At 40.0% G+C, this 25708-nt stretch overlaps 1 protein-coding gene across 1 annotated transcript in view; it reads right to left on the bottom strand.

Moving 5' to 3' along the window:
* The window catches only part of LOC106530799 (spermatogenesis-associated protein 5), a gene marked incomplete at its 5' end in the record, with an annotated part of 96741 nt that overhangs the window by 3280 nt on the left and 67753 nt on the right, over nucleotides 1–25708 (bottom strand). The window contains 1 exon segment of the mRNA XM_014026508.1: nucleotides 12982–13146. Coding sequence (XP_013881962.1) covers nucleotides 12982–13146 — 165 coding nt within the window.

Consider the following 25708-nt stretch of genomic DNA (forward strand, 5'->3'; position numbering starts at 1 on the left):
CCCCCCCACCCCGCATGTTTACAAACGGAGTGCGAGACGCCACATGTCCGACGTTTGCTTCCAAGGCAACGTCCACAAACAGGAAGAGACAAACACGCAGCTCGACTTATCGGCCTGAAAAGAGCCTCAGATTCAAACCAGTAATTATTCGGCTGTTTGCAGCTTCGGGTTCAGCATGCGACACGTGCGTGCACACAGACCCTCCCGTTCATCCCCGGCGGGGGGGGGGCTTATGAGCAATTCTCTGAGGACGATCGACAAGTCGGAGCTTCCTGATGAGCGTTTGGGTTTTAAAATCAACAAATAAATAAAATAAAAGAGCTGCAAACAGGACGAAAGGCTGAGCTGGTCTGCAGGGGCACGAGTTTAACGTGACCTCGATACCCCCCCCACTTTCAGAACACGCCACCAAAAAGGCAACATCAGGGCCCCCGATGTTCCTGCCGTGGAAAAAAAAACCGGAGGAAACTGCAAACAAACAGAAATCAGATGGGTTTTTGTGCGTTAGTCTGACTTATGGCAGACTAAATAAATTGCAGATCTCCGTGTTTAAGCGTCGCTGCAATGCAGACGTTATTTTTCATTCCTTTCATAAATTATGTCAGCAGTCACTTAAGCGCACGGAGAGCTGCTGCACTGCGTCGGCTGCTGAGGCCAGGCGAGGCGGGCTCCCAGGTTCTGACGGTGGCGCCGAGCCAGCCGTAAAAAAGGCCGAGCAAACAAACAAAAAACAGTCGGCGTTAAGAGCCTCTCAGTTCCAGGAGCAAACCTGCTGACTCACAAACGTCTGCTGTAAAGGTGCAGACAGACGCTTTGATGACGATGCAAAAAAAAAAAAAAAAAGGGGGGGGGGCATTAATCAAAAGTCTGGGAAAAAAAAGAGTTTATTAATCGAGACTTTGCCACTCAGATCTGTGAACGCTGATCAAGCATTTTTTATTCTTCTGCATGTTTTTCGGCACGTCTACCGTTCTGCAGTTTTTGTTCTGTTTCAACAGTTTATAAATCAAAACGTTCGGCTCCTTCAGGACATTCAGACTATCACCTCTGGGATTTCAGCAATTTATACTTTTTGAGATTTTTAGCCTTTTCTCATTGAAAATGGACAGAGCAGTCTAACATCCTTAAAACATTTCAAAATGTTCGTAAAACTTTACTGAACTTTTCATTCTTTGTTCTGYTTTTTCAAACATCTTTGTGCTAACTTCAGCTTTTCTTGGCGTCTATTTAGCTGGTTTTAGCTTTTTCCTGATTTTAAGCTATCATTCTGACCTTCTCTGCTATTTAATTTTGCCAATTTTAACATTTTTATTCTCTCAGCTGCTTTCTGCTAATTTCAGCTGTTTTGTGTTTCTAGCTACATTTTAGCTACATTTAGGTTTTTCCAGTTGAAGTTACTTTTTGTGATAATTTTAGCTTTCTACTGCTATTTTAGCTATCATTCTGACCTTTTTGTGCATCTTTCTGCTAATTTCAGCTGTTTTCTCTGTTTTTAGCTACTTCTTAGCCGGTGTGAGTTTTTTCAGCTAAATTGACCGTTTTGTGATAATTTCAGGTTTTWTAATAAATTCAGCAAACACATGCTCTTTATGTTTCTTTGTGTTTATTTCAGTTCTTACAGCCATTTTTAGATATTTTCTGCAAATTTCAGCAGTTTTAGCTATTTTACTCTCCTTTCATCATCTGTTTGCTCATTTCAACAGGTGAAATTATGACCACTGTTAATTTTGAGGTCACAAAWTAAAAGGACAASATTACAAACTCGACATGTTTCAGCTTGTTTTACCTTCTGTCTAAATTTCAGCTATATTCATTTTTTATAGTTTTTGTTTTGTAAATTCTTTTACTTTGAGTTTCCTTTATGTTTTACTTCTTGAAAATACTTTCTAGTAGTTTTTTTTTTTGCTTTCTAAACTACTTTTTGCGAATAATTATGAATTTTTGCTAGTTTTTTGCTACATTTCTGCTCTGTTCAGCTTTCTTGACACATGTTTTGCTATTTTTCTACTAATTTTTCACTTTTGTTTTTGTACTTTCAGCAAAAGTCAGCTGTAAGTTTTACTCTTATTAACAGTTTTGCTTTTAAACATTTTCAGCTCCTTCTGCAGCTTGCCGGAAAATATTTTTCAGCATTAAGCATTCAMGCTGCATTTACACAGGAAATGCTAATTAGAATTAATTATAAAGTGAGGTTCATCGGAGAGGTTCTAACGAATAAATATCTCACCTGTTGCAGACAACTTTTTGAACTGCTTCGCGTTGGAAAAAAACAGTTTAATTCTGATTTAACAGAAGAATGGTTAGTCTCAGGCTGGACTAATGAGGACTATTTTATTAACCCAACCAGCTACAGCTGATTGTGTCACTTCCTGTGTGGCCAGTGTTCACTTCCTGTAAGAATATTTTAATATTTTTGTTGGACGTGGTTTATAAAATTAACTTAAAGTGAGTTTTTATTACAATTTTTGTTTTAAGTATCACCAATCTTTTGTTTGTCTTGGCCGTAGCGTGACTAGCCGTTAGCTCATCTGGAAGCTAATGACAACAGGTAAGACGTCCACAGAATTGAAGTGAAGCAGCGTCTGGCCTGGGGCCCGAGGGCAGGTCTTGTTGGACAGTGAAGTCTTTTTAACGGGGTTATGGAATGAGGCTGAAGCCCGGCCAATAGGAAGCCACAACCTGAAGCTCTGGACACAACAGCAGACTTTATGCTCTGCTGGTTCACTGGACTACGCTCCCAAGTCCCAGCTCCGCACACAGATAAACCACGAGGCATGTTTAAACTTTAAGCAGACKTATTTACCCCAATAAAACGATAAAACATCACTAACCACAGAGGATTCAAGGATCTAATCTATGTTTTTTTCAATGAAGGAAGCGAGACAACCTGTTCAGCGTGACAAAAATAACAAAAATAAACCCTTCAGCTGCTGGTTCTCAGGTCAAACCTGTCTGCTGTACGTTTCACTTCCTACTCCAACAAAAGGCTCTCAGTCAGCCAATCAGACGGCTTTAATGAAGGGCCTGTTAGCCGAGCCACGGGCAGCAAATCCACTAAACCTGGAGCCTGCGTTCACCATCAATCCACTCTTGTGTCTACAGCGAGCTGCGTCCACTCCTCCACCTTCAACCCCTCTCACTCGAACACAAACGGCCACATTTACAGGAGCGAGCCTCAACAACCCACCCCCCAAAAATAAAAAATAAAAAAACACGCTCCAACACTCCACATATCGTGCAAACAGAACCACATGAAACACAAACGCACCAGTATGCAACAAACTGGGGGTTTAAACAGCCGCGCGTCAGAAAACCTGCAGCTATTTCTGTACACGCACACACATTTAAACACTTTAAACTGCAGAAGATGCTAACAGAAATAACTTATTTTCTTTGTTTTATCATTTATCAGTCCAAAAACGTGAAACAAAACAATAAAAACAAATACTAACAGAGCAGAAATTTTAATAACTTACTAAATTTGACAGCAAAATTGTTAAATATAAATAAAATTTGCAGCTTTTTTGTGGCAAATGGAAATATTGAAAGGAAAAACTCAACGACTCAAAAGAAAAATACAAAAAGAAGCAAAACAAAATTAAAATTTTCAAATTTGGAACTGAAATTTAAAAGTCAAATATTATAGCCACAATTTAGCTTTTATAGGGGATCATATGTTTAATATAAATTACAAAAATAAGTCCATAACCCACAAAAAAATCACTTAAAAGGGGGAAAAAAAGAAGGGGCAACGTGCTGTATTCAATTTTCACAGAGGAAATGAAAAAGCACAAAAATCAAAGGATACGGGGGGTGCAAAGCCCCAACACTCAACCAGAAATAAAACGTTTTCAGAGAGGAAGTGTCTGCAGCGTCACGCCTCGGCCAAGTGAAACAAGGCCCGACCACAGCTCCATGTGAAACCCATTTAGGATTACAAGGCGCGAGCACGAGGGAGGCGAGGCTGGGCACGGAGGGCGGCGCATCACGATGGGAAACATGAGCACAAATGAGAGCCGTGAATGAAACAACGTTTGCACGCTCACAGCAGATATGTTGGAGAAAAGACTGAYGATGCTGAGAGGATGGGAGCCATTCCCACCAGGTGAAGACCTGAATCCAGATGACACAACCTTTACTTGGTTTAAATACTAAGATATTTCTTTGTTTTTAAGTGTGCAGGACTTAATGCAGCAGGATCAGCGACATTTCCAGACAACTGAATGTTTAAAAATGAGCTTTTATGTTTTCTGGACTGTAACTGAACAGGGAATAAAAGTAAATCTTAATGTTTCTGGTACAAGATATTGAAGTGGGTAGAAGATTTTATTGTTGCTTGTTTGGTGAGAAGAGGAAGAAACTTTATCCACCACCAGGCGCAACGGTGGAGCCAAAGGGTGGCCAACGGTGGCCTTGCCCACCATAAATTAAAAACTGTCACCCCATCGGCCGCCCCAATCATTTGAGGAAACGATGCCGGCATCTGTGAACAAGTATCTGTGCAAAGCATTGTGGAAACGTTGTGGTTTGGATGACAATAAGTCTTATTTATTTAGTAATACCACTAATGACAGTTAGAGCTTGCCATCATCTACAGCTTTTTTTCCATGTTGAATTTCCTAAAGTTACTAAATTTTATGATGACTTAAGTGACTCTTCTATAAGTAAACCTTTTAATTCCTGACTGAGTGTTTTTTATTTTCATAAACGCTGTGAGTGGAAACTTCTTGCCTAAAATCTCTTGAATAACTTCTGTTTGAGGGATACGGGTGTTTGTATGATGAGAACCTGCAACCATTTTATGTTTTGGAAAAGCCCATGTGGGACAGCACCTGTGTTGGGGCCTCATGGTGTTATGATTATGTATGAGTGTTATGTGGGGTACAGCTGGGCCTCATTTTCAGGGGCATATTTGTCCTTGGTTCTGAATGGATTTTACAAGGGCGACGATGACATATTTAACAAACATGGCTGAATTGAAATGACCCGGGGATGGTTTTGTGAGCATTTTTGGTAATGTCAATATAGATTAAGTTTAAGCTTACTACTACTTTTATTTTTCATAAGACATTAACATGTATTACAATGCAACAACACCTTTTGAACTTTTAGTGCTGATTCAATACTTAAATTTAAAAACAAAAATGTGATTTTACAGCCAGTTTAGACAGATATAATTTAGACCTAAGGTAAACCACAATCTGACAGACAACATATATACCAACCAACAAGCCAAAAAAACCAACCAATGAGCCAATGAATGCCTCAACCAAGGAGTTAACTGAGTCAATAAGCTAAACAATGAACAAGACAGACAGCCATCCAACCAACAAACCATTAAATCAACCAATGAGTTAACTAACCAATGAGCAACCAATGAGTCAGCAAGCCAGAAAACCAACCAATCAGACAGCAAACACAAACAATGAGCCAATGAACGAGTCAACCATCAACCAGCCAGCCAGTCACCCAACCAGCAAGTTAACTGACTATAGTGCCAATAAACCAACCAGCAAATGAGCAACACAGCCAAACCAACCAACCAACAAGTCAAGACAGCTGACGACCAATAAACCAACGAGCCAACAAACCAGCCAAGCAATCTAACAAACCACTCAATCAATGATCCAACAAATAAGTCAACCATCTAGCCACACAACCAACAAACCAACCAATCAACCAACCAACCAACCAGCTAACCGAATTTACTATGATCCAATAAGCCAACCAACAAATGAGCCACACAGCTAACAACGAACCAACTAACCAAACAGTGAGCCAATAAGCCAATCAACCAAMCAGCCAGCAATCTAAACAACCACTCAATCAATGATCCAACAAACGAGCCAACCAACAAGCCAATTAATAAAACATCCAACCTAGCCTGTTTTGACCCACATTATGTTGTCCTACCTTGTTAGAAAAAAAGAATGTTGGGTACATTAGAGCGCTCATATTTCCCAGGAAAAATATGATCTGTCTTCACTATGTACTCAACACATAAACCACACTGAAGGCTTTATGCATTTAAAATGTAAAACTAGGGCTAAACGCCACCTGATCCCCTGTACTGTGCGGGCTACGATAACATTAATGACTCGAACAGAGAAAGAAGTGTTTTCTTGTTTAACCTTTATTTAGCAGGGTCAACTGTCATAACATCCACCAAGTCAGGAGCCAAAAGGCTTGTGGGTAGAAGTGTTAAAGGGACACAGGAGGGGAGGCGTTAATAGCTCTCTTCTCACTGTTTTTGTTAAACTATTTTCCACAATTGGCTTTGTCAATGGTCTAGAAAATAAAACACACATTCCACAAAAGCACACATGCTAATTTAAAAACTTCATATCTAATTTTTTTCTTGAGGAGGACTCGCTGATAACGGATATTGGTCTTGTAAATTTTGTAACGTCACAAATTCAAACAGTGACATGCTTGGTTGAAGCGTTTTTCTTTTTCCTTGTCTGTGTGTGTGTGTGCCCGTGTCCTTGGTGATAAAAATCTTTGCAACAACAAATACCAGCTCATAAATCAGACAGACAACACAGAGCCAGAGGAGGAACAGCCACAACCACAACAGGTGTTAAGAGGAAACCATTTGTCACTCTGTAAGGGAGGTTTTACTTGTGTGTGTGTGTGTGTGTGTGTGTCCTTATACAAGACTTTATTTGTGTTCAGGCTCTTTTTATGGTTTTTAATTGGTGGAAGCATGCTTCTGCAAAGTCTACACGTCTGCTCAGGCTTCTGTTTAAAAAGAGTTTTAGCTACCACTAGAACTGCAAGTCATTATAACAAAAAGGTCCAAGCCCCACAATGCACCCCCCTCAAAACAAATCCTCMAAGGAGATGTCGAGCTAAAGACTTGTTGATTCAAAGTGGTTTGTGTCACCAAGCTCCTAACAGAGTTATCAGGTTAGCGTTACCACACTAACCCCGAACTCTAAAGGAACCCCTAAAAATTGTAAAAATCCGCTCGTGCACTGGAACAAAGCTGCTCCAGCTGTGAAAGAAGGGTTAAAAAACATCTGCATTGGTTTGAATAGATGTCAGCCGTGCATCTCTGACCAAACAGCTTGAATCATCCATGACTCCGCAAAAAAAGATTTTTTGATACAGCTTTTTTTTTTTGGCTGAAGCTCCCGAATGTTGCAACACGGTGAGATCTGGTGCGAAGGCAGGTTGTCACCACCTCCGTGACATCGACTTCCACTTCTACGCTGCTCGCCGCCGCCCGCTGCTTGGAGGAATCTTGTTTTTCTTCCTCCTCCTTTTTGTCAACAACTTGTCAACGTCTGCCAAGAGCTCATTACTGTCGTGTTTTTTTTTTTTGTACTCCGCTTCTCGAAGGTCACTTGTCAATCCGGCACCACGAGGGGAGATCTGTGACCTCCTCGTCTAGAAGTTGACTGACATTTTCTCCTTATCACTTGTGTTTTTAAAACATTTGCAATATTAAGATTAAAGTAAAACTTACAAAAGTCTACCAGTAAAACTTGCTTTACAGGTAATGTGTTAATATTAAATAGAATTTACTGCAGTTTCAATTTTCAATGACTAGATTCCCACAACTTTTCACAAATTAAAAATTATTTTTGTCCCTACAGTATGACACAGCAAATTGTCTTGATGTTTTGATATTAAAAAAATAATTGTTGAAAGCTGAGAGGGGCAAAATGGTTGGGAAAGACTTCGTTTATCTAACGGTGCAATAATTCCCCGGGGTTTTTTGCTTGTTAGGACTTGATTTAAAACAGCAAAAAGCAGAAAAAAAAAATAATAAAGTTTGGGCAAGTCTTCTTCCAACATGGTGGTTACAGTATCAAATGTTACTTCTGTTTTGAAGAGTGATGGCAGAGGTGAGGAAAGAGAGCCGGGAGCGATTTTCAAGTGCTGAAGACGCGTCCTGGGTGGAGGCGGGGGTTGGCGGAAAGGTGAGGTTGGAGGGAAACCAGATGTCACTCCAGGGCAGGTGATTTTTAACAAGCTTCTCACTGCGAGCCGACAACAACCGCGTCCTTCTGAGTGACACTCCCAGCCGCCCACCCCCCTTAAATCCCTCTTTCAAACGAGTCTGAAATGCCAAGAATGCAATAAAAGTCGAAACCTTACTCTGAGGACTCTCATGTTCTAATATCTAGCTTTATATGAATGCCCTCCTCACATCTTAGAAACTAAAATATTGCCACACATTTTAGGTTTCCATTGGTTTTATTCGTGTTACGACCAGAAACCTTTTGAAACATCATTTTACAATTTTCTTAGTTGGTAATTTTTGATGTTCTCATATGAACTTATTGATTTTGGAACTACTAACTGATGTTATGCACTCTTGTACAGCTTTACAGGTACAAAGACTTAAACTGTTGTGAAGACATGCTGCAATGATGACGACAAAAGTAGGGTTGTCCCAATCAGATAGCAATATTTGGTCCGATGTTAGTCAAAAAATTAATATAATTAATATATATAGAAAATATAATTAATATATGGTCTTCAGTTAATCCAAAATGCTGCTGCTAGAGTTCTAATGAGAGTTGGAAGGAGAGATCATATTTCTCCAGTTTTAGCTTCTCTCCACGGTCAAATTTAGAAGAGATTTTAAAATATTACTTCCAACATACAAAGCTCTTAACAACCAAGCTCCATCAAATATTAAACGTCTTATTGTTCCATACTTTCCTAATAGAGCAAATGTCACAGAGCAGAAATGAAGAATAAGTCAGGAAACCTAAGTCTAACTATAGGATTTATCAAAAAGGAAAGTCTTCAGTCTAATCTTAAAAGTAGAGAGTGTCAGCCTCAYGGACAGAAACTGGAAGTTGGTTCCACAAGAGAGGAGCTGATAACTGAAAGCTCTGCCTTCCATTCTACTTTTAGAAACTCCAGGAACCACAAGTAAACCTGCAGTCTGAGAGTGGAGTGCAGTTTTCTCCAGTATTTTGCTGTTTTTTCTCCAGTATTTTGCACAAACAATGAGGTGACTTTCTGAAGTAAAAGTGCAACCAGTCACACGTGTTTACAGATATGCTTGTTTATTTACTTGCTTGTTTGTTTTATTTGTCCTCTGAGGCCTAATTCCTGTAAACACGGCTTTATCTCCAGAGCCAAGTTGTTTTGTTATCTGTATCCTGTTTTCTCTCAAACTTCCCCCTCGGCGATCGGGGAGTTTAAAGTTTCATCTAATCTAATTTGATCTTTAGCGCTGGCATGTAAAATATAACACCCACACAGGTGAGACGCAGCGTTACCTGTGGATTCTCATCGGTGGGACCGAGGTGTGCCTTTGAGTTGAAAACCCTGATGTCAAACACAACACCCGATAGCTCGGGATTGGTTTCTCGCTGCATACCTCCCCCAGGTGTAGGGCTACTTTAGGCCCCGTTCAGGGTGGGGGTTTCTCAGTCGGAACAGGGACAGAGTTTGTATATACAGGATATGAGAAGGCCTTAAAGGTAACCAATAACTCTTGGCTGTCCTGATCAAGTTAGAAGAGAATTTTAGTTACTCATTTTCACAAAGTTTGGATAAAACCTTTGAGGGACATTAAATCTATAATTTAAACTGAACTGTCCAGCAGGTTGGCCCTGTAGCGTTCGTTCATGTGTTCACAGGTCCACAAGAGCAAGACCATGGGGCCACGTACACCAGTCCGCCTCTTACCAAGACATGTTTTAATCAGTTAAACTGTTTTAAAACCAAAACCCACTGGCACGAAAATACATGCTTCACAACCAATCTGTTTTAACATTTAACTCAGTTATTTTGCACAACTAGTTTAGACAAATATAATTTATCTGAAAGACACGTATACAAAGCAACGAGCCAATAAATCAACAAACAACCTTATAAACAGGTTAAATATGTAATGAGCTAAGAAATGAGACAGATATCTAACTAACCAAMCACTTAACCAATAAACCGACTAACAAACAAAAACGTCAGGCAACTAACCAACCACTAACCAGTGAACCAACCAACTCGTTAACTAACCAATGAGCCAACCAACTAGCTAACTAACCAAAGAGCCAAATGACAAGTGAACTTACCAATGAGCCAATCAACTAGCTAATTAACCAAAGAGCCAAGTGAAGAGTTAACTTACCAATGAGCCAAATGATGAGTCAACTAACCAATGACCCAACCAACTAGTTAACTAACCATTGAGCCAAATGATGAGTCAACTAACGGAGCCCAACAACGAGTCAAGTAACCAGTAACACAACTAACTAGTTAGCTAACAAATGAGCCAAATGACAAGTCAACTAACCAATGAGCCAAATGACAAGTCAACTAACCAAAAACCCAACCATCTAGTTAACTAACCAGCCAAATGATGAGTCAACTAACCAGTGACATAACTAACTAATTAAGATAAAATAAGATAAGATAAGATAAGATAAGATAAGATAAGATAAGATCAGATAAGATAAGATAAGATAAGATAAGATAAAACTTTATTGATCCCACAGTGGGGAAATTTGCATATTACAGCAGCTCAAAACAGGACAGGGTGAGATAGAATAAAGAAAGATTAACTAACAATTGAGCGAAACGACGAGTCAGCTAACCAGTGAGCCAAATGATGAGTTAACTAACCATTGACCAAACCAACTACTTAACCTACCAATGAGCCAAATGACGAGTCAACTAATCAATCACCCAAACAACTAGTTAACCAACCAATGAGCCAGATGAAGAGTCAACTAACTGAGACAAAAAAACGAGTCAAGTAACCAGTGACACAACTAACTAGTTAACTAACAAATGAGCCAAACGACGAGTCAGCTAACCAGTGAGCCAAATAATGAGTTAACTAACCAATGACCAAACCAACTAAACTAACCAATGAGCCAAACGACTAGTCAACTAACCAGTGAAACAATCAATTAGTTAACTAACCAATGAGCCAAATGACGAGTCAACTAACCAGTGACCCAACCAACAAGTCACCTGACCAATGAGCCAACCAACAAATGAGCCAACCAGCCAACTAACCAACCCCCTAAATCGATGTGACAAATGACGAGTCAACTAACCAATGACCCAACCAACTAGTTAACTAACCTTTGAGCCAACCAACAAGTCAACTGACCAATGTGTCAACAAAGAAACAAAACAGCCAACCAACTAAACAAGCACTAAACCAATGACCAAACTAAAGAGTTATGGTAACCAACCAACCAACCAGTCCTGGTGAAGACAGTGGAACTGTAGGTGTTTAGCTTCCTTCTTCAGGAGTCACAAACTTTAGTCGACCTGCATGAAATATTTGGCTTGTTTTTCCACCGGATACCCTCCTTGACGCAACCAGGACTTGAACCTGCAACACTGACCTGGTCAAGATGCTGGAATAAATCCAGATAAAAAATGTCTGGAGCTGAACAATCTAATAAAACTAAGATGACGGCAAAAGAAAGTGTGGGTGGTAATGAACTCCACAAATTATAAATTCTTCTGATTGTAAAAAAATGGCAGATTTAAAAAAAATAAAACAATACAATGTGTTWTTGTGCAAAGCTGTACTTAAAGAAGTCAAACAGAAAGAATCGGACACAAAAAACAACAACAAAAAGATACAGACATTATCTTTCTTTAAAAAAAAACTAAAACTCTGACAGTCTACGTACATTCTGAAGCTCTGCACAGACAGAAAATAAAAATTCCTCAATGTGAAGAATTTATTTTATCTCAATCATGAATCATTTTGTTCCAAACTGTGGCCTGTTTCTTAGAATTTGGGAAACAGTAGCAGTTTATTTGTGGGGGACAGAGTGAATCACGCGGGAGACAGAAGCAGAGAAACAWATCTTTCACACAAAGAAGCGTTTGTACGATGCTTCTCTGTCCACAGCCAGATCACGAGGAGCTGGGTGACAGGAAAACGCCGCAGTTCTCTCTCTCTTTCCTGTTCATCAGTCKGTCTTTTCTTAAAAGACACTTTCTCTTACCAAAAAAGAATCAAAGTAAATGTTTTAAACTTACTTGAGTGATTTTTTTTATGTTGTGAAAAATGGATTCAACATTATTTTGGTCAAAACTTGTAAATTTGGCTGAGTTCAAGCTGTTTTTGTGTTGTCTAAGGTCAGTTTTCTGCGGTGGCCATCTTGAAATTCAATTCAAAAGTTAAATCAGTTGTAGATGCCCATCCTTAGATTTCTTTCCAACAGTTTTAATCAAATCTTTAAGTGATTCCTGTGATATTTTGCTAAAAAAAACAACAACTTCTGCCCGCCACAGATGGGTCAAAGCCTCACAAAGATGCACCTTTGTGCCGTGGAGTGAGGTAGCAACAGAGCCGAAAAAGTCAACACATGAAAAAGATAAACYGTTTGGTTAGTGTGACCATCTGATTGCAGGATTGAACAACAAACAGATGTATTATCAGGGTAAGATTGATGAGGATGGTTACGCAATGCTCGCCTAATGTCTGGAAACTCATGTCTGAGCGGGACATGGTCGGATCTATCTGTGATTTATGAGGGAGCCTAAAGACGGACTGGTCTTTATCACTCCATCTTTCTCTTAGGAGGCAGGTGCTAAATGAATATTGCACAAGATATTTTACTAACACAGACAAATGCAGGTAAATTTTAGGGSTGCAACGATACAGAAAATTCABGATTCGGTTCAGTTCGATACTTTAGTCTCACGGTTCAATATTTTTTCGAGACAAAAAAGAGAAATGTCCATGCCCTTTTAACTTGTAATTTATTTAAATTAATTATGAACATTTGTTTAACCTCAAAAGTTCAGTTTTTAAATTAAATGTTGCTGAAACAGCAAGTTCATCAGTGGATCTGWGYTCGACAATGCAGCCTAGGTGGAGTAGTCGAACACAGATCCACTGATCCTTCAACACAGAGCATCTTCAGAAGACAAGTTGATAAAATAAGTTTTAAAAATCTGTATTGATCGATACAAGTATGTATTGAATGGTTCGATAAGGGTACATGTATTGTTGCAGCCCTAGTAAATTTATCTTACCTCTGCTCCAGAGTACTTGTTGGTCCGGGTCACCAGATCATCGACGGACACGTCGTCCGCCACGGGCATGCTACGGAACTGGAGGGAAAATATCTCCAGTCGGGTGGCGGCGTCCGGCAGAGGCACGTAGACGATTCGATCGAGGCGACCTGGACGCATCAGAGCCTGCSGGAGAGAAAAACACAAACTTTGACCGCTGACCTCTTTAGTGCTTGATGAAGATCTAGAAACCGAAAGCTTGATCTCAAAACAAACCGAACGCTTGTGAAATTTAAGTTTTCCACTTGTGTTTTGTTTTTTTTCCATTTTGGCAGGTGTGCAGACAAATGTCGGCTGTGTTGTCTTGTGTTTTCTTRGTGTATATTTCACATACATTCTAATCTCKCTTTCAATCTTTTCCATTATATTTCTCCTTTTTCTTCGTTATTATAGTATTAAAAAAGTCACTGATGATGAAGAAACTAATATTCATTACTGTTTTCTACTGAAGTGGCTTAAGAAAAAATAAAGTTTTCCACTTGTGGCAGTCAGACGTTTTCTGATAAAACCTCCACTTCCTACAGATCGCTCCTCCGTCACCCCAAAACAGCCTCCGAGGCCCTGAAGCCGCCGCTGTCTCRCTTGTCAGACTTCATAGGATGACAGGCGCCTCTCAAGCACAGACAGACAGATATGACCCGTCTCCACTTCCTGTCTTCAGCCAGGCTGTGACTAGCTGTGGGAGGAGTGGTGGGTGATTTCTGACAGCTTGCTGCAGATCATTGGGTTTTTGGTTCAAGCAGGCTAAATTCAATGTAAACATCCATTAAATCCATGGTTGTTCCGTGGGTTTCAGTCTATCTGGATGGTTGTTTAGAGGCTCGGGGTGCAGAACAGTCGTAATAAAACTGCTTCCTTCCTGCTGCTACAAGGCGAGATTAAAGTACCTGTGACATCATTTTTTAAATAATAAATATGAACGCAATTTTGGAAACAAATCACCAACTTATTGCAGAAAAGATTTCATGTCACTGCGATGAACGATTGTTGAGATATTCATGCGTGTTGTAACAGGAAGTGATGTCAAAGGGGAATGTCTGAATGTAAACAAAGCATTGCTGCGATAACTAACAACAGAATGTCGTTTTAATAAACAAAGACCAGAGTTGCCCTTATTAAAGTGGTTTTAGTTCGTTTATTTCAAACATGCATACAAAACAAAAGAAAAAATGATAACAAAATTAACACATTTGTAAAGGAATGGGAAGAAGTAAAAAACTTACTTAATCCCAGCCTTCTCTGAGGCGTCTTAAAAAAATAATAATAAATTCTTCTTTTTCCTTATTCTAAGCCACAATTTCATAAAGTCTAAAACAAAACAACAAGAAAAACAGTCACTGATGATGAAGAAACTAATATTCAGTTCTGTTTTCTACTGAAGTGGCTTAAAAAAAGGAAAAACAACAATCTGTTTACCTACTAAATTATATAATACCAGAATATATGTTTTGTAAATTTATAGTCTATAGTAGAATCAGTTTTTAGTCACCCCTGTTGGCTCCCATCAGGTTTCTGCTTATTGAAGTGACATCAGTGGTTCCCTTTGATGTCACTTCCTGTTTCACTTGGCAGAGCCAAATAAAAAACGGTGACAAAATGGGTGAAATTGTGTTTATTATGCCAGGTTTCCTAAATACACAGATGTTTTATTTGACTTTTTGTCTTTTAAAGATGTGCACGTCACAGGCGCTTTAAGGTTTTGGACTTTGTTCAGGGATGTTTTTGGTTTTATAGATGTTTTATTAGGGGGTTTGAAATGGTATGTTTTAATATTCGTGTTTGTAATTTGGTACTGAATGGTTTGTTTTGAGGAAAAACAATAAAAAAAATTTATTCCAGCAACATCTGTGGAAAAACAATTTATTTATGATTCTGCTTTTCCTCATCTGTGGTGATTTATAGTTTTCCTGTGCACGAACATCAGAATATTACTAAAAACAAACATCAGCAGCTACTGTTCGGTAAGAACAACACAGACACGACGGACACTGGTGCGAATCGTGGAAGAGAATCCGTTCATTTTTTTTATTTCACTGCTCTGTGGCCTAATTATACATTATTTTGTCACGCAACTTTAAGGCAGAGATGTCAAGAGCGAGGCCGTGGCTTTAAACACAGATCACAGTGTTTTTGGTTCTGGGTACTGTTGCAGGTGAACGGACATCACGGGTGCAGAACTGTGTGCCGGAGGTGAGGCGGAGACTTCGGCCTGTTTATCCCAGCAGGTTGAAGCAGTAGCAGTGGAGCGTTGCATTATTCAGAGGACGTGCCAGGGACACTTCCTGAGCTGCCCCCACTGGAAGTATCTGGCGGCTGCATGCCAGCACAAACCTGCTGACCCCCTTAAAAAAAAAAMAAACAAGCTCACACGGTGAGTCGCTGCCCTGCTCGCCGACAAAAACTCATAGAAACGCAGACGGTCGCCCTGAGCACAGATCTTTGACGTCTACGTCCAGTTTTCTGGTTTGGGAGCTTTAATTTCTCTGCAAACAGCCTGCAGTTTTCAGGCACTCRGGTGCCGAGGTGCTTCCAGTGAGCAGAACCGACCCTCGGGTTTGAGACTGCTAAACTCGTCTAACTGCCCTGCAGGGGCAAAAAAAAAAAAAAAGAGGCTTTTTTCCTTTTTCTTTCCTCTCGGCAAGAGCTCATCCATCACTTAACAAGATACACTTCCTGCTCTCGAGGATCCATGGGTAGCGGTGGTGTCGTGGAGTTAGACGACGACGAGGTAAYAGGGGGAGCGATGAATCAGTCCACATAAAACTGAAAACTTTGTGGAGGTGAAAGAAAGGTCCTGAATCAACTGCAGAATAAAAAAAAACCAGCAGATGAGCGGCATGAGAGACCATCACAGATAACCATCACAACCATCACAGATAACGTGTGCTTCAAAAAAATGCTCTGTTGTTTTAACATGGGTCTGCAYGACGGCTTGCATCCACCTCACCGCACCACCGACACGACAGGCATCATTACGCACGAGTCATTAGAAATGCCCCCCAGGTAAACAACGCCAACGAGCTTTAAGTCAACAACGATGCTTCGGTACATCCCTCACATCTGCGGGACACGCCGGTGGTTAAAAAGRTGCCGTCGACCACGGACGGTTCTAGACCGTGTCTGCGTACTTTTTGGTGATTTTTTTAAACTAAAAATGTACGGTTATTGTATGTCCTTTTAAAACTCTATAAATGGTTAAGTTCCTCACCATCAAAGATACAAATGGATTCATGAAAGCAACAGAAGCCCCAGGAAACGGTTTCAATCTATAGACAACCCATCAGTTGACGTCAATTAAAGAAATGTAAAACTAGTCAGCTAACGTTTATAACTACCTAACCAGGCAGTCACAATAAATAACTAAAACAGTGATGCGAGATAAGTCGTTTTTAATAAAGAAATTACTATATTCAGTGGAGGGCACAGTTCCTCTAACCGGCTAATAGCGTAGCTTCGCATTTAGCGGATTAACTTTTTTGCTAACTTTGGAAACTGTTAGCGGACTGATTAGCTTCCACTAATTTCACTAAAAMAATTCACAAATGTAAAAACTTCTATTTTTAGGCCATTTATCCCGAAATAAATGAAAGCTATCAAATATTGTGTGTGGTAGCATGTAGCATCTTTAGCAGCTAACTTCAAACTAAGAGCATCAAAGATAAATAAAATAACATTTAACGTTCAAAAATGCTTTTATTCTGAAAGGGCTAAACTAGAAGCATCACAAGTTAGACAGAGCTACAAGTCTGGTTTGGACTGGCCGATTTGCCAGAAATGATCCCTTCCACTTTCAAAATAAACCAATAGATAACTAACAACAGGTTTGCGTCAGTCTTGCTAATCGGCTAATGGTTAGCATTAGCGCCCTCTCACTAAGCAGTTTAGCATCAGTGGAGCTAGCAGCTTTTTTGGTTAGCTGTGCCCACCACTGGCTATGTTAATAAAAAATACAGTCTACAGTTAGTTAATCAAAGAAATGCAAAAGTTGTTAGCTAGTATTTATTTATCTACAGCTAGGTGCCTGTAATTAAAAAGATCTTTAACCAGCTCTCCCTTAAAGGGTCTGAAAATGACGGCAATCAACTTACGATAAGACTGACCATTCTCTCGATTTTGGAGTATAAAGTAAAAATATATAACCCGCCGTTTTTTCTTCAACATTGGTATTTAACATTAAAAGAAATTACACTGCTTATTTTTCAACCATAAATGAAACAAACCTGAAGAATGTTTAAATTTAGGCTGATAACAAGAACGGCTACTTCTGCAGATAGAATTTCAGGACAAAAAACAATTTTCCAGTAGGAAAGGTTGCAGATCCCTGGTCTAGAGGAAAAAAATTCCCAAGAAATCAACAGTTCTGCGTGTGCCAAGTTTCACTGCCGATAACAACAGTAATCATTCCAGGAATTGCAATCCTCCTGAAGAAGTGATTACCCCCTAATGACAGACGACTTCCTATCTGTGAAGGCCGGTGCGTCTCCTTAACCACCCAGGAATGTTGGGAATCTTCTCCTTGGAGCGTTGCTCCTCAAGCACATTCTTGGCCAACTTCACTTTGACCCGCACTGAGCTGTTTACAAACGGATGCCCCCGCAATCCAGGTGTCTATTCTTAGCCTGAACACGACTCGCGGCTGCACCAAGATCAGACCCGCTGTTGTTTCTCCACTCGGATCAGGAGGAAATATAACCGATGGTGAACATACGGGGCGATCCGTGCACAGTCAGACATGAGATYTTATTTGAAAAAGTAAGGTTTTTGTTGGTGTGTGACGAAGTAGCAGGCTGTCTGCTGGAGTAAGTGGTTTGCCCCGAGGAGACATGAGTTGACTTTGTTCCCCGCCTGAAGGCATTCGCTGCATGTGGTTTCCTAACCTGTCAGTCTGCAATCCTCAGAAGCTACAATGAGTCATACCGACTCGGAGACGGGCCACCTCAGATTTACCAAAACCTCACTCAAAATTCAAGAAGAACTCTGAGTTTTCCCCATTTTTTTGGACAGTTTGCGAAATCCAGCAGCTAAAGTTTGGCTCCTATCTTCTGATAAAATAATTTACAACAGAAAGGTCTTGGCCTGGTTCACCCTGAATAATAAGTAGTTAATATCTACAGTAGTGTTTGTTCAGTTTTACAGATATTGAACCAATTTTTTTTTAAAAATGATAAAAACTAAACATCCCACAGTATTTTTTAGTCTTTGTTTTACAGTTAAAATATGTTTATCAAATAACGTCTAATGTTACAACTAATCGTGGATTAGACATCATTTGTATAGACATGTTTTTAAYATTCTTGTCAAACATTTTAGGATAATTTTGTTGTTTTATTAAACTAATAATGCTAATWTATTGATATTTTGCTAATTTTTATTTATTTCTGTTTCTGTTTAGCTAAGCTAAAGTTGGTGTGGTAGTTGCCGAGAGTGTGCAAAACATTATTTACGAACTAAAACTCCATCACCTCTCATTATWAGATGATCTGTTTAAAACTACAGTGAAAAGCGGCAGGTGATATGCATTTATTTATCACAAACACGTGAGAAGTGAAATGTTTTTGTTGCCTTCCATTCAACACGAAGCATMCTTCTCATATTTAGAATGACGTCTCATTTGCAACCATTCAAACAGCGATGGTTTGTTGTGGTTGGGTGTGTGATGCATTTGTGAGCGTTGTGTCATAAAGCAGTCACGTTGCTGGTGTTTGCTTCACGACACTGCCCAGCTGAGGAGCTCACCATGACCACTGTTGTGTTTATATTAAAAAAAATACTACATATTACTGTCTCTTATCAAGAAAAACACCAGAATTCACTAGTTCCCATAACCTCCAACTCTTTAAGAGAATGACCTCATTTTTAAAAAAGCTCTTGAAATGTCTGAGTTACTGTCAGGAATGTTGTTTACTAAATGCCACACATTGCAGACTAATAACTACCTTTTTTAAATTGGGCAAATAAGTTAAAAAAACACACAATAAATATATGCACGCACGCAAATGAATGTGTTTTCAACAATGATCAGAAAATAACTGATGTGACTAAAAAGCTCCAGTTTGATTTCATCAGTCACAGAAATGTTAGGGCTCTGGGTCAGGGTGCATTTTAGTGATTTCCTGTCTGAATTTCTTTTTTTTTTTTAATTTTTCTGCAGACAGTGGAGCCCTCATGGGTCTTTTTTAGATTCCAGTATGATTCAAAATGTGATCAGAAAGTGACGTAAACAATTTCTTGATTCTGATCAAGCTGGGGTTGCATTTGCTCTTGCGTCCACATCCTGGGAGATTGGCTACAGTCCCATGAACCGTCTACTTTTTATAATTTGTCAACTATCAGAAGAACATAAAGCTGCTTGAAATCTTTCTGGTTCTTCTTTCTTGGACTGATGAATATGATTCAAAATGCGATCAGAAAGTGAAGTAAATTGAAGTTCAACTCATGGTTTTTGGAAGATTTCTTGATTCTGATCAAGCTGGGGTTGCATTTGCTCTTGCGTCCACATACTGGGAGGTTGGCTACAGTGCATTGAACCCCCATTTACTTAGTTACGGGTCTTCTTTCTTGGACCCCAGTAGGATTAAAAAGTGACGTAAACAGTACCTCAAAGTTTGGCTCAAATGTTTTTTTTTATTTTATTTCTTTACTCTGATCAAACTGGGGTTGCATTAGCTCTTGCGTCCGCATCTTGGGAGGTTGTCTACAGTCTCACGAACCCCCTATTTACTTATTTATGGTTCTTCTTTCTTGGACCCAAATAGGATTAGAAAGTGACTTAAAACGTTACTTCGAAGTTTGGCTCAAATATTTTTTTATTTTATTTCTTTACTCTGATCAAACTGGGGTTGCATTAGCACTTGCGTCCACATCTTGGGAGGTTGTCTACAGTCCAGTGAACCCCTTATTTATTTATTTATTTATTTATTTATTTATTTATTTATTTATTTATTTTAATAGGATTAGAAAGTGACTTAAACGTGACTTCGAAGTTTGGCTTAAATGTTTTTTTGGGGAGATTTATTGACTCTGATCAAGTGCATTTGCTCTTGCGTCCACATCCTGGGAGGTTGGCTACAGTGCATTGAACCCTCTATTTTTTTAAATAATGTTGTCAGCTGTGGTCAGAGGAACATGAAGCTGCTTGGTCTTGTTCACCTTTAAAGGATATCTATATTATTCTTTTTTGAGCTCTCTGTTTTTTCTGCTCCATGTTCAGTGTTGAGTTCACACTGCTGGTTATCCTTAAACAGACTAAATGGCTAAAATTACATCTGAAGCCTAGAATTAATTAATAACAGCTTTCAGATGAAATGGTCACCAGTGCATTTTTGGTCTTTTCTCTTTTATTTAGAGTCACGTTCCACAGTAAACATACTTCATTTTGTTGTTTCATTTCCTTTAAATCCCACAAAATAAGATTTATAATCACCACAGTAGAGTTTTTGCGTCGTGCATTCCTCTTTAGAGATGACATAACTTTACATGAGGCCTGCAGAGGGACGACAGACCTGCTTCGAGTTGGTTCAGATTTTGTTGCGGGGAGAGGATCAGAGGAGGAATGGAGTGTAAAGAAACAGGGAGTAAATCACGAGGAGGGGGTGGAGTGGGGTGGGGGGGCTGAGAGTGACGGGGAGGGAGAGCCGGTGAGCTGCAGGGAGAACAGAGTTGGCATCCAGTCAAAAACATGAGAGGCTTTCACTCTGGATTTTGCCCTTGAGTCAAACTTGCATCCGGCAGGCGAGGCCACCGTGTCCAAGAAGCAAATAACTCTCCTGCTGTTAACCCCCTGCTGTCGGACAAACTCCACCGGCCAGGAGGAACTCAGCAGTCTTTAAAACAAAACAGACTATTTGATGGAGTGAAATGTTTTTTTTTTATTAAAGTTTAAACTGATAAGAGACACAAAAACATGTAGAGCAAGCTTTTATTTTGTAATCAGTTATTACAAAGTGTCTTTTGTTTAGTAGTTGAAACAGCTAATGATTCTCTAACTAATATAAATCTTGAAAACGTTTAAAACAGTCCAAGTTAAAAGCCTAAAATCTCTTATAACAGTACAAATGGCTCACCACCTTTCATGCCTGACTTTTAAAACGTTTTGGTCAAACCTGGAAAGTAAACGRCGTCTGAAATCTCACGAGACGTCAAAGAGAAGTCATTYTCWGAGTACGACTTGTGAACGACTCTCGGCTACAACCAGGCTAACTTTTAGCTCCGTATCTGTAAAAGTGGCTGAATTATAGCAATGTATGTGTTTGCTAAAATCAGGTAGCTATGGGGGCTATCTTGAATTGGCTTGGCTCCAAAAGCAATCAAGCTAGATGTTCGTACAGTGATCATTTTCAGGAAGCTTCAAGAAAATGGATATGGTTCAAGAGATATTTTGCTAACAGTCGGAAGGAGTTAATGTTCTATTTCAGTTTGTTAGTACTTAATACATGTTTGTTTTGGCTACTAGCGGATCAAATTATAAGGACATTATTTGCAAAATTGACTTAGTTAAAACCAGTGGTGGGCAACACTAATTCAAATTTTAGTTGCASAATTTCTGAATCGCTAGTCAATTTATTTAGGTCTGCAAAGTTCTAAAGCACATATGCTAAATAAAACTTAGCGGAAGCTAATTTAAAGAGCAACATAATCTCCGTTTACCAGAAAACATTCAGGTAAGAGAAAAGTCAGCACTTCACTACCATCTAGCAGTAATATTATTTTCTTTGACAGATTGGCTCAAGTCATCGCAGAATGGGGAGGTGATTCATGGAAACAAACTTTTAAATCATGGTAGTAAACAAAAAATAGTTGTGGATTGCCAGTTCTGCTGCTTCTTGATCATTTTCTAATGTTTACAGCAGGGCTTCAGTAAGAAAACATGCAGACATATTAATAATTTTAAACTGTTGTAAAACTGAAACGATGCATTCTGGGTAGGCTACAGGACGAAGGACAGCAACGCCGTTCTTTTCAAAATAAGAGCGTGAATTTAAACTGCTCCATGTTTCTTTCTTTACTATTATTTATTTATTTAATGCCGCGGTGTCCCTCGGAGAGGAGGCACAAACTGCACAGCTGAGTGTGGTTCTGCAGATCAGAACCGCAGGTGGATTGTCACCCAGTGAAGAAATTATRATAGCTTTCTGTCACACAAAGAACTGTGGGAACAGTCTCTACTAAGAGAAAACCGTCACCGATAAGAATGAGAAGTAAGAGTATAAAGCTCCGTGAACACAATGCAGACTGAGGGGTCGCTGTTTCCACACAGTGGAGCTCCATTGTGTTAAGTAGAGACGGCTTTCCCCTTYWTTGTTCAAGAAAATCATGACGAAGTTTTAATGAATTATGTGGCTACAAAACGTAGTGRGACTTAGACGGCTCTTTCTCTTTGCTTTAGACGAAATTGACGTTTGAATGTGAAACATTTCAAATTAGCGCTAATCAATTCTAAATTTAGAAAACGCAGATCCGCACATCATTTTAAGAAATTAGTAAAACCCCTAAAGTGCAAAGGAGAAATTTAGGTYCGCAATTAGCGCATTTGCGCTTTAGGGGACTAGTGCCCACCAYTGGTTAAAACCTTTTGGCGGTGCTAAACTATAAACGTGTTAGCGGGACATCAATAAATACACCTTAAGCAGAAAAACGCCACCAAATTAAATGTCAATATTAATGTTACTGAGACTAAATTGTCTCGAAAGTTGCAGATATTCTAAAAATGCTCAAGTGTTTGTGCAGCTCATACTCTGAAGCAATAATTAGTTTTCCTTTAAAACACAACTATTTCAGTGTTTGTTTAACCTCTTAAGTTAAAAAAAGAACTCACATTTTTAAGATCTACACTATTAAACGTGTGGTCCCAGCAGGAGTCGGGCTCCACAGATCAGGGCAACATTGCAGAGTGCGTGCGTAGCGTCGTTACAGAATGAAATGTCACACCTTTTAATGTTTTATGGGATATATGTGTGTGTGTGTTTCAGGGTTGGAGTCATATGGAGACCAGATGAAGATGCTCCAATGGAGGGGAGGTGGGGGGTGGTGGTGGGGTGGGTCAGCAGCTGCAGCTGTGTTGCTGCTTCTTTCAGTTCTGAGGTGGAGGGCGAAGACTCCAGAGGTGTGGGCCTCGCACCCCTACAGCTGCAATAAAGTCTCTGTCAAAACAAGAGTGAATGGCTGGCCATCACACCTCCACGGAAATTAAACCGGCCAAAGCAAACTCTTATTTTGAAAGGGAAAAAGGTGGGATAAGTTTGTGCAAAAAAAAAAAAAAATGGAGGTGAAGAAAAGCAGAGGAAATTAGAGCAAGGCCATGTTGAAATGTCGACTGGTTGCAGCCCAAAATAAAACACGGTGAAGTAGCTGCGTGTTTGCTTAACAAAGAGGCGTTTTTCCTGCGAGATGTCCGCGGTTCCAACTTTAATTCCACAGGGCTCTGTGTTCGGTGTAAACTCGCCAGGTCTGGTTTCCATRATCTGCACAGCTACTACYACAACAAATCTGAGCTTGAGATCTGCAAATTTTACCAAACTAAGATTGATTAGCTGTAGCAGCCATCTTTAAGAGTTATTTTAAGAGAAAATTACACCTGGACCATACGAGCCACACCCAGACCATAGGAACCACAACTCAACCACAGAAACTACACCTGGACAAAAGAAAATACAACTTGACCAAATAAATCACACTTGGACCATAGAAACCATAACTTAACCATAGAAAGCATGACTCAACCATAGAAACCACACCTCGACCAAATAAACCACACCTGGACCAAAGACGCCACACTAGGACCATAGAAACCACGACCCAACCACAAAAACCACGCCTGGACCAAAGAAATTACAAATCAACCAAATAAACAACAGCTGGACAATAGAAGCCAAAACTTGACCAAAAAAAAAAAAAAAAACGCCTGGACCACAGAACCCATAACTTGACCAAAGAAACCACAACCCAACCCAAAAAAAACACGCCTGGACCATAGAAACCATAACTTGACCAAAGAAACCACACGTGACCATAGAAAGAATGACTCAACCATAGAAACTACAACTCGACCAAATAAAATACACCTGGATCATTGGACTATACAAGCCACAACTGGACCAAAGAAGCCACACTTGGACCATAGAAACCACGACCCGACCACAAAAATCACGCCTGGACCATAGAAACTATAACTCGACCAAATAAACCACACATGGACCATAGAAACCACAACTTGACCATAGAAACCATGACCCAACCACAAAAACTACACCAGGACCATAAAAACCACAGCTCAACCAAAAATAAAAAACACACCTGGACAATAGAAATCACAACTCAGCCATAGAAACCACCCCTTGACCAATCATTCTGTATCTGTCCTGCTTTCCTGTCCTCTCAAAGCCAGCCCGTAGAGGCCGATGGCTGCCTGTCCTGGTTCTGGTTCTGCTGGAGGTTTCTTACTGTTAAGGGGGAGTTTGTCCTCTCCGCTGTCACCAATGTGCTTCTCAGGATGAGACTGTGATGAAGTGATGCAACACAATCTGTTGGCTTCTTTAGACTGACTGATTTGTCTACAGCGCCCTGAGACGACGTTTATTGGGACTTGGTGCAGAAATTAAATGAATTAGGTTGATGCTGATTTGTTAAAATACAAATAAACTCAGATAAACTAGAGAAAAACTTTACGCTTTGTTTTTGCGTTGGGATACGGTTATTTAATCTTATTTATTGGTTTGTTTTACATCCTACAGGCTCTGAGAAGTAAAATAAAGTTGGCCCTATACGACCGTATACCTGCAAAATGAGAGAAAATCTGTCATTTACAAACAATCCATAGAACTTGACGTGCATGCTTCAGCCCTGAGAGGCAGACTGCAGGTGCCAGGCCCACCTCGGGGTCCCTGCCGGGCTCTCGTTAGGCCTGGTGCCATTCAGGCGCCCGCTAACACGCAATCCTGAGCGCTTTGTGTTTCTCCGATGAGCCTCGTCGTCCTCCGCATGTAGAGAGAACAAAGATGAACTGATGGGTTAAAGTAAAATAATTGACACGTTCTCTAACTTTACGAAACTGTCTTCGGTTTAACCGAAGCGAGATTAAAAAAACAAACTGCACACAGTTCAGGCGTGTCTGTTTTTCTGTCTGACTGCACGGCGCACAATAAGAGCCGCACTCTAAATGTAATCTGTAACATCGGAGCAATTAGCCACCTCCTGCACGAGATAACAAGACAGAGGACGGGGAGGAAAAAGAAAAAAAAAAAAAAGAAAATCCCCCACCCAGCATGTGAAAACCTGTGTCAGATTTCGCCGTAGACAAGGTCACCCTGTCTCGGTCTGGCCTCAGCGCCGTGGCTCGGCAACCGGATCTCCTTTTCAAAATGACAACAAACCGTTTTTTTTTTTTTTTGGTCACACGAGAGGAGCTTTTTGTTTACGACAACTGTACCGGCTGATGCAGAGGAGCCTTTAATTTACCTGCGGAGAGGAAGTATGTGCAGCTGCGAGCGCCTCTTAAACATTCCGCGCACACGTTGGTTCGTACGAACAGAAAAATAAATAAATAAATAAATAAAACTGAAGGCCCGTTCCGGAGCCGACGCATCATCATTGGTGTTATGCTACACAGCCAAGTTAACACTTGGTATGTTTGTAATTGTGCTGCTCATGAAACTGCACAGTAATCCCTTCCAGCTGCCTCCCTCATTCACCC

Source organism: Austrofundulus limnaeus, unplaced genomic scaffold (assembly GCF_001266775.1).
Source record: "Austrofundulus limnaeus strain Quisiro unplaced genomic scaffold, Austrofundulus_limnaeus-1.0 Scaffold560, whole genome shotgun sequence".
Classification (NCBI taxonomy): domain Eukaryota; kingdom Metazoa; phylum Chordata; class Actinopteri; order Cyprinodontiformes; family Rivulidae; genus Austrofundulus; species Austrofundulus limnaeus.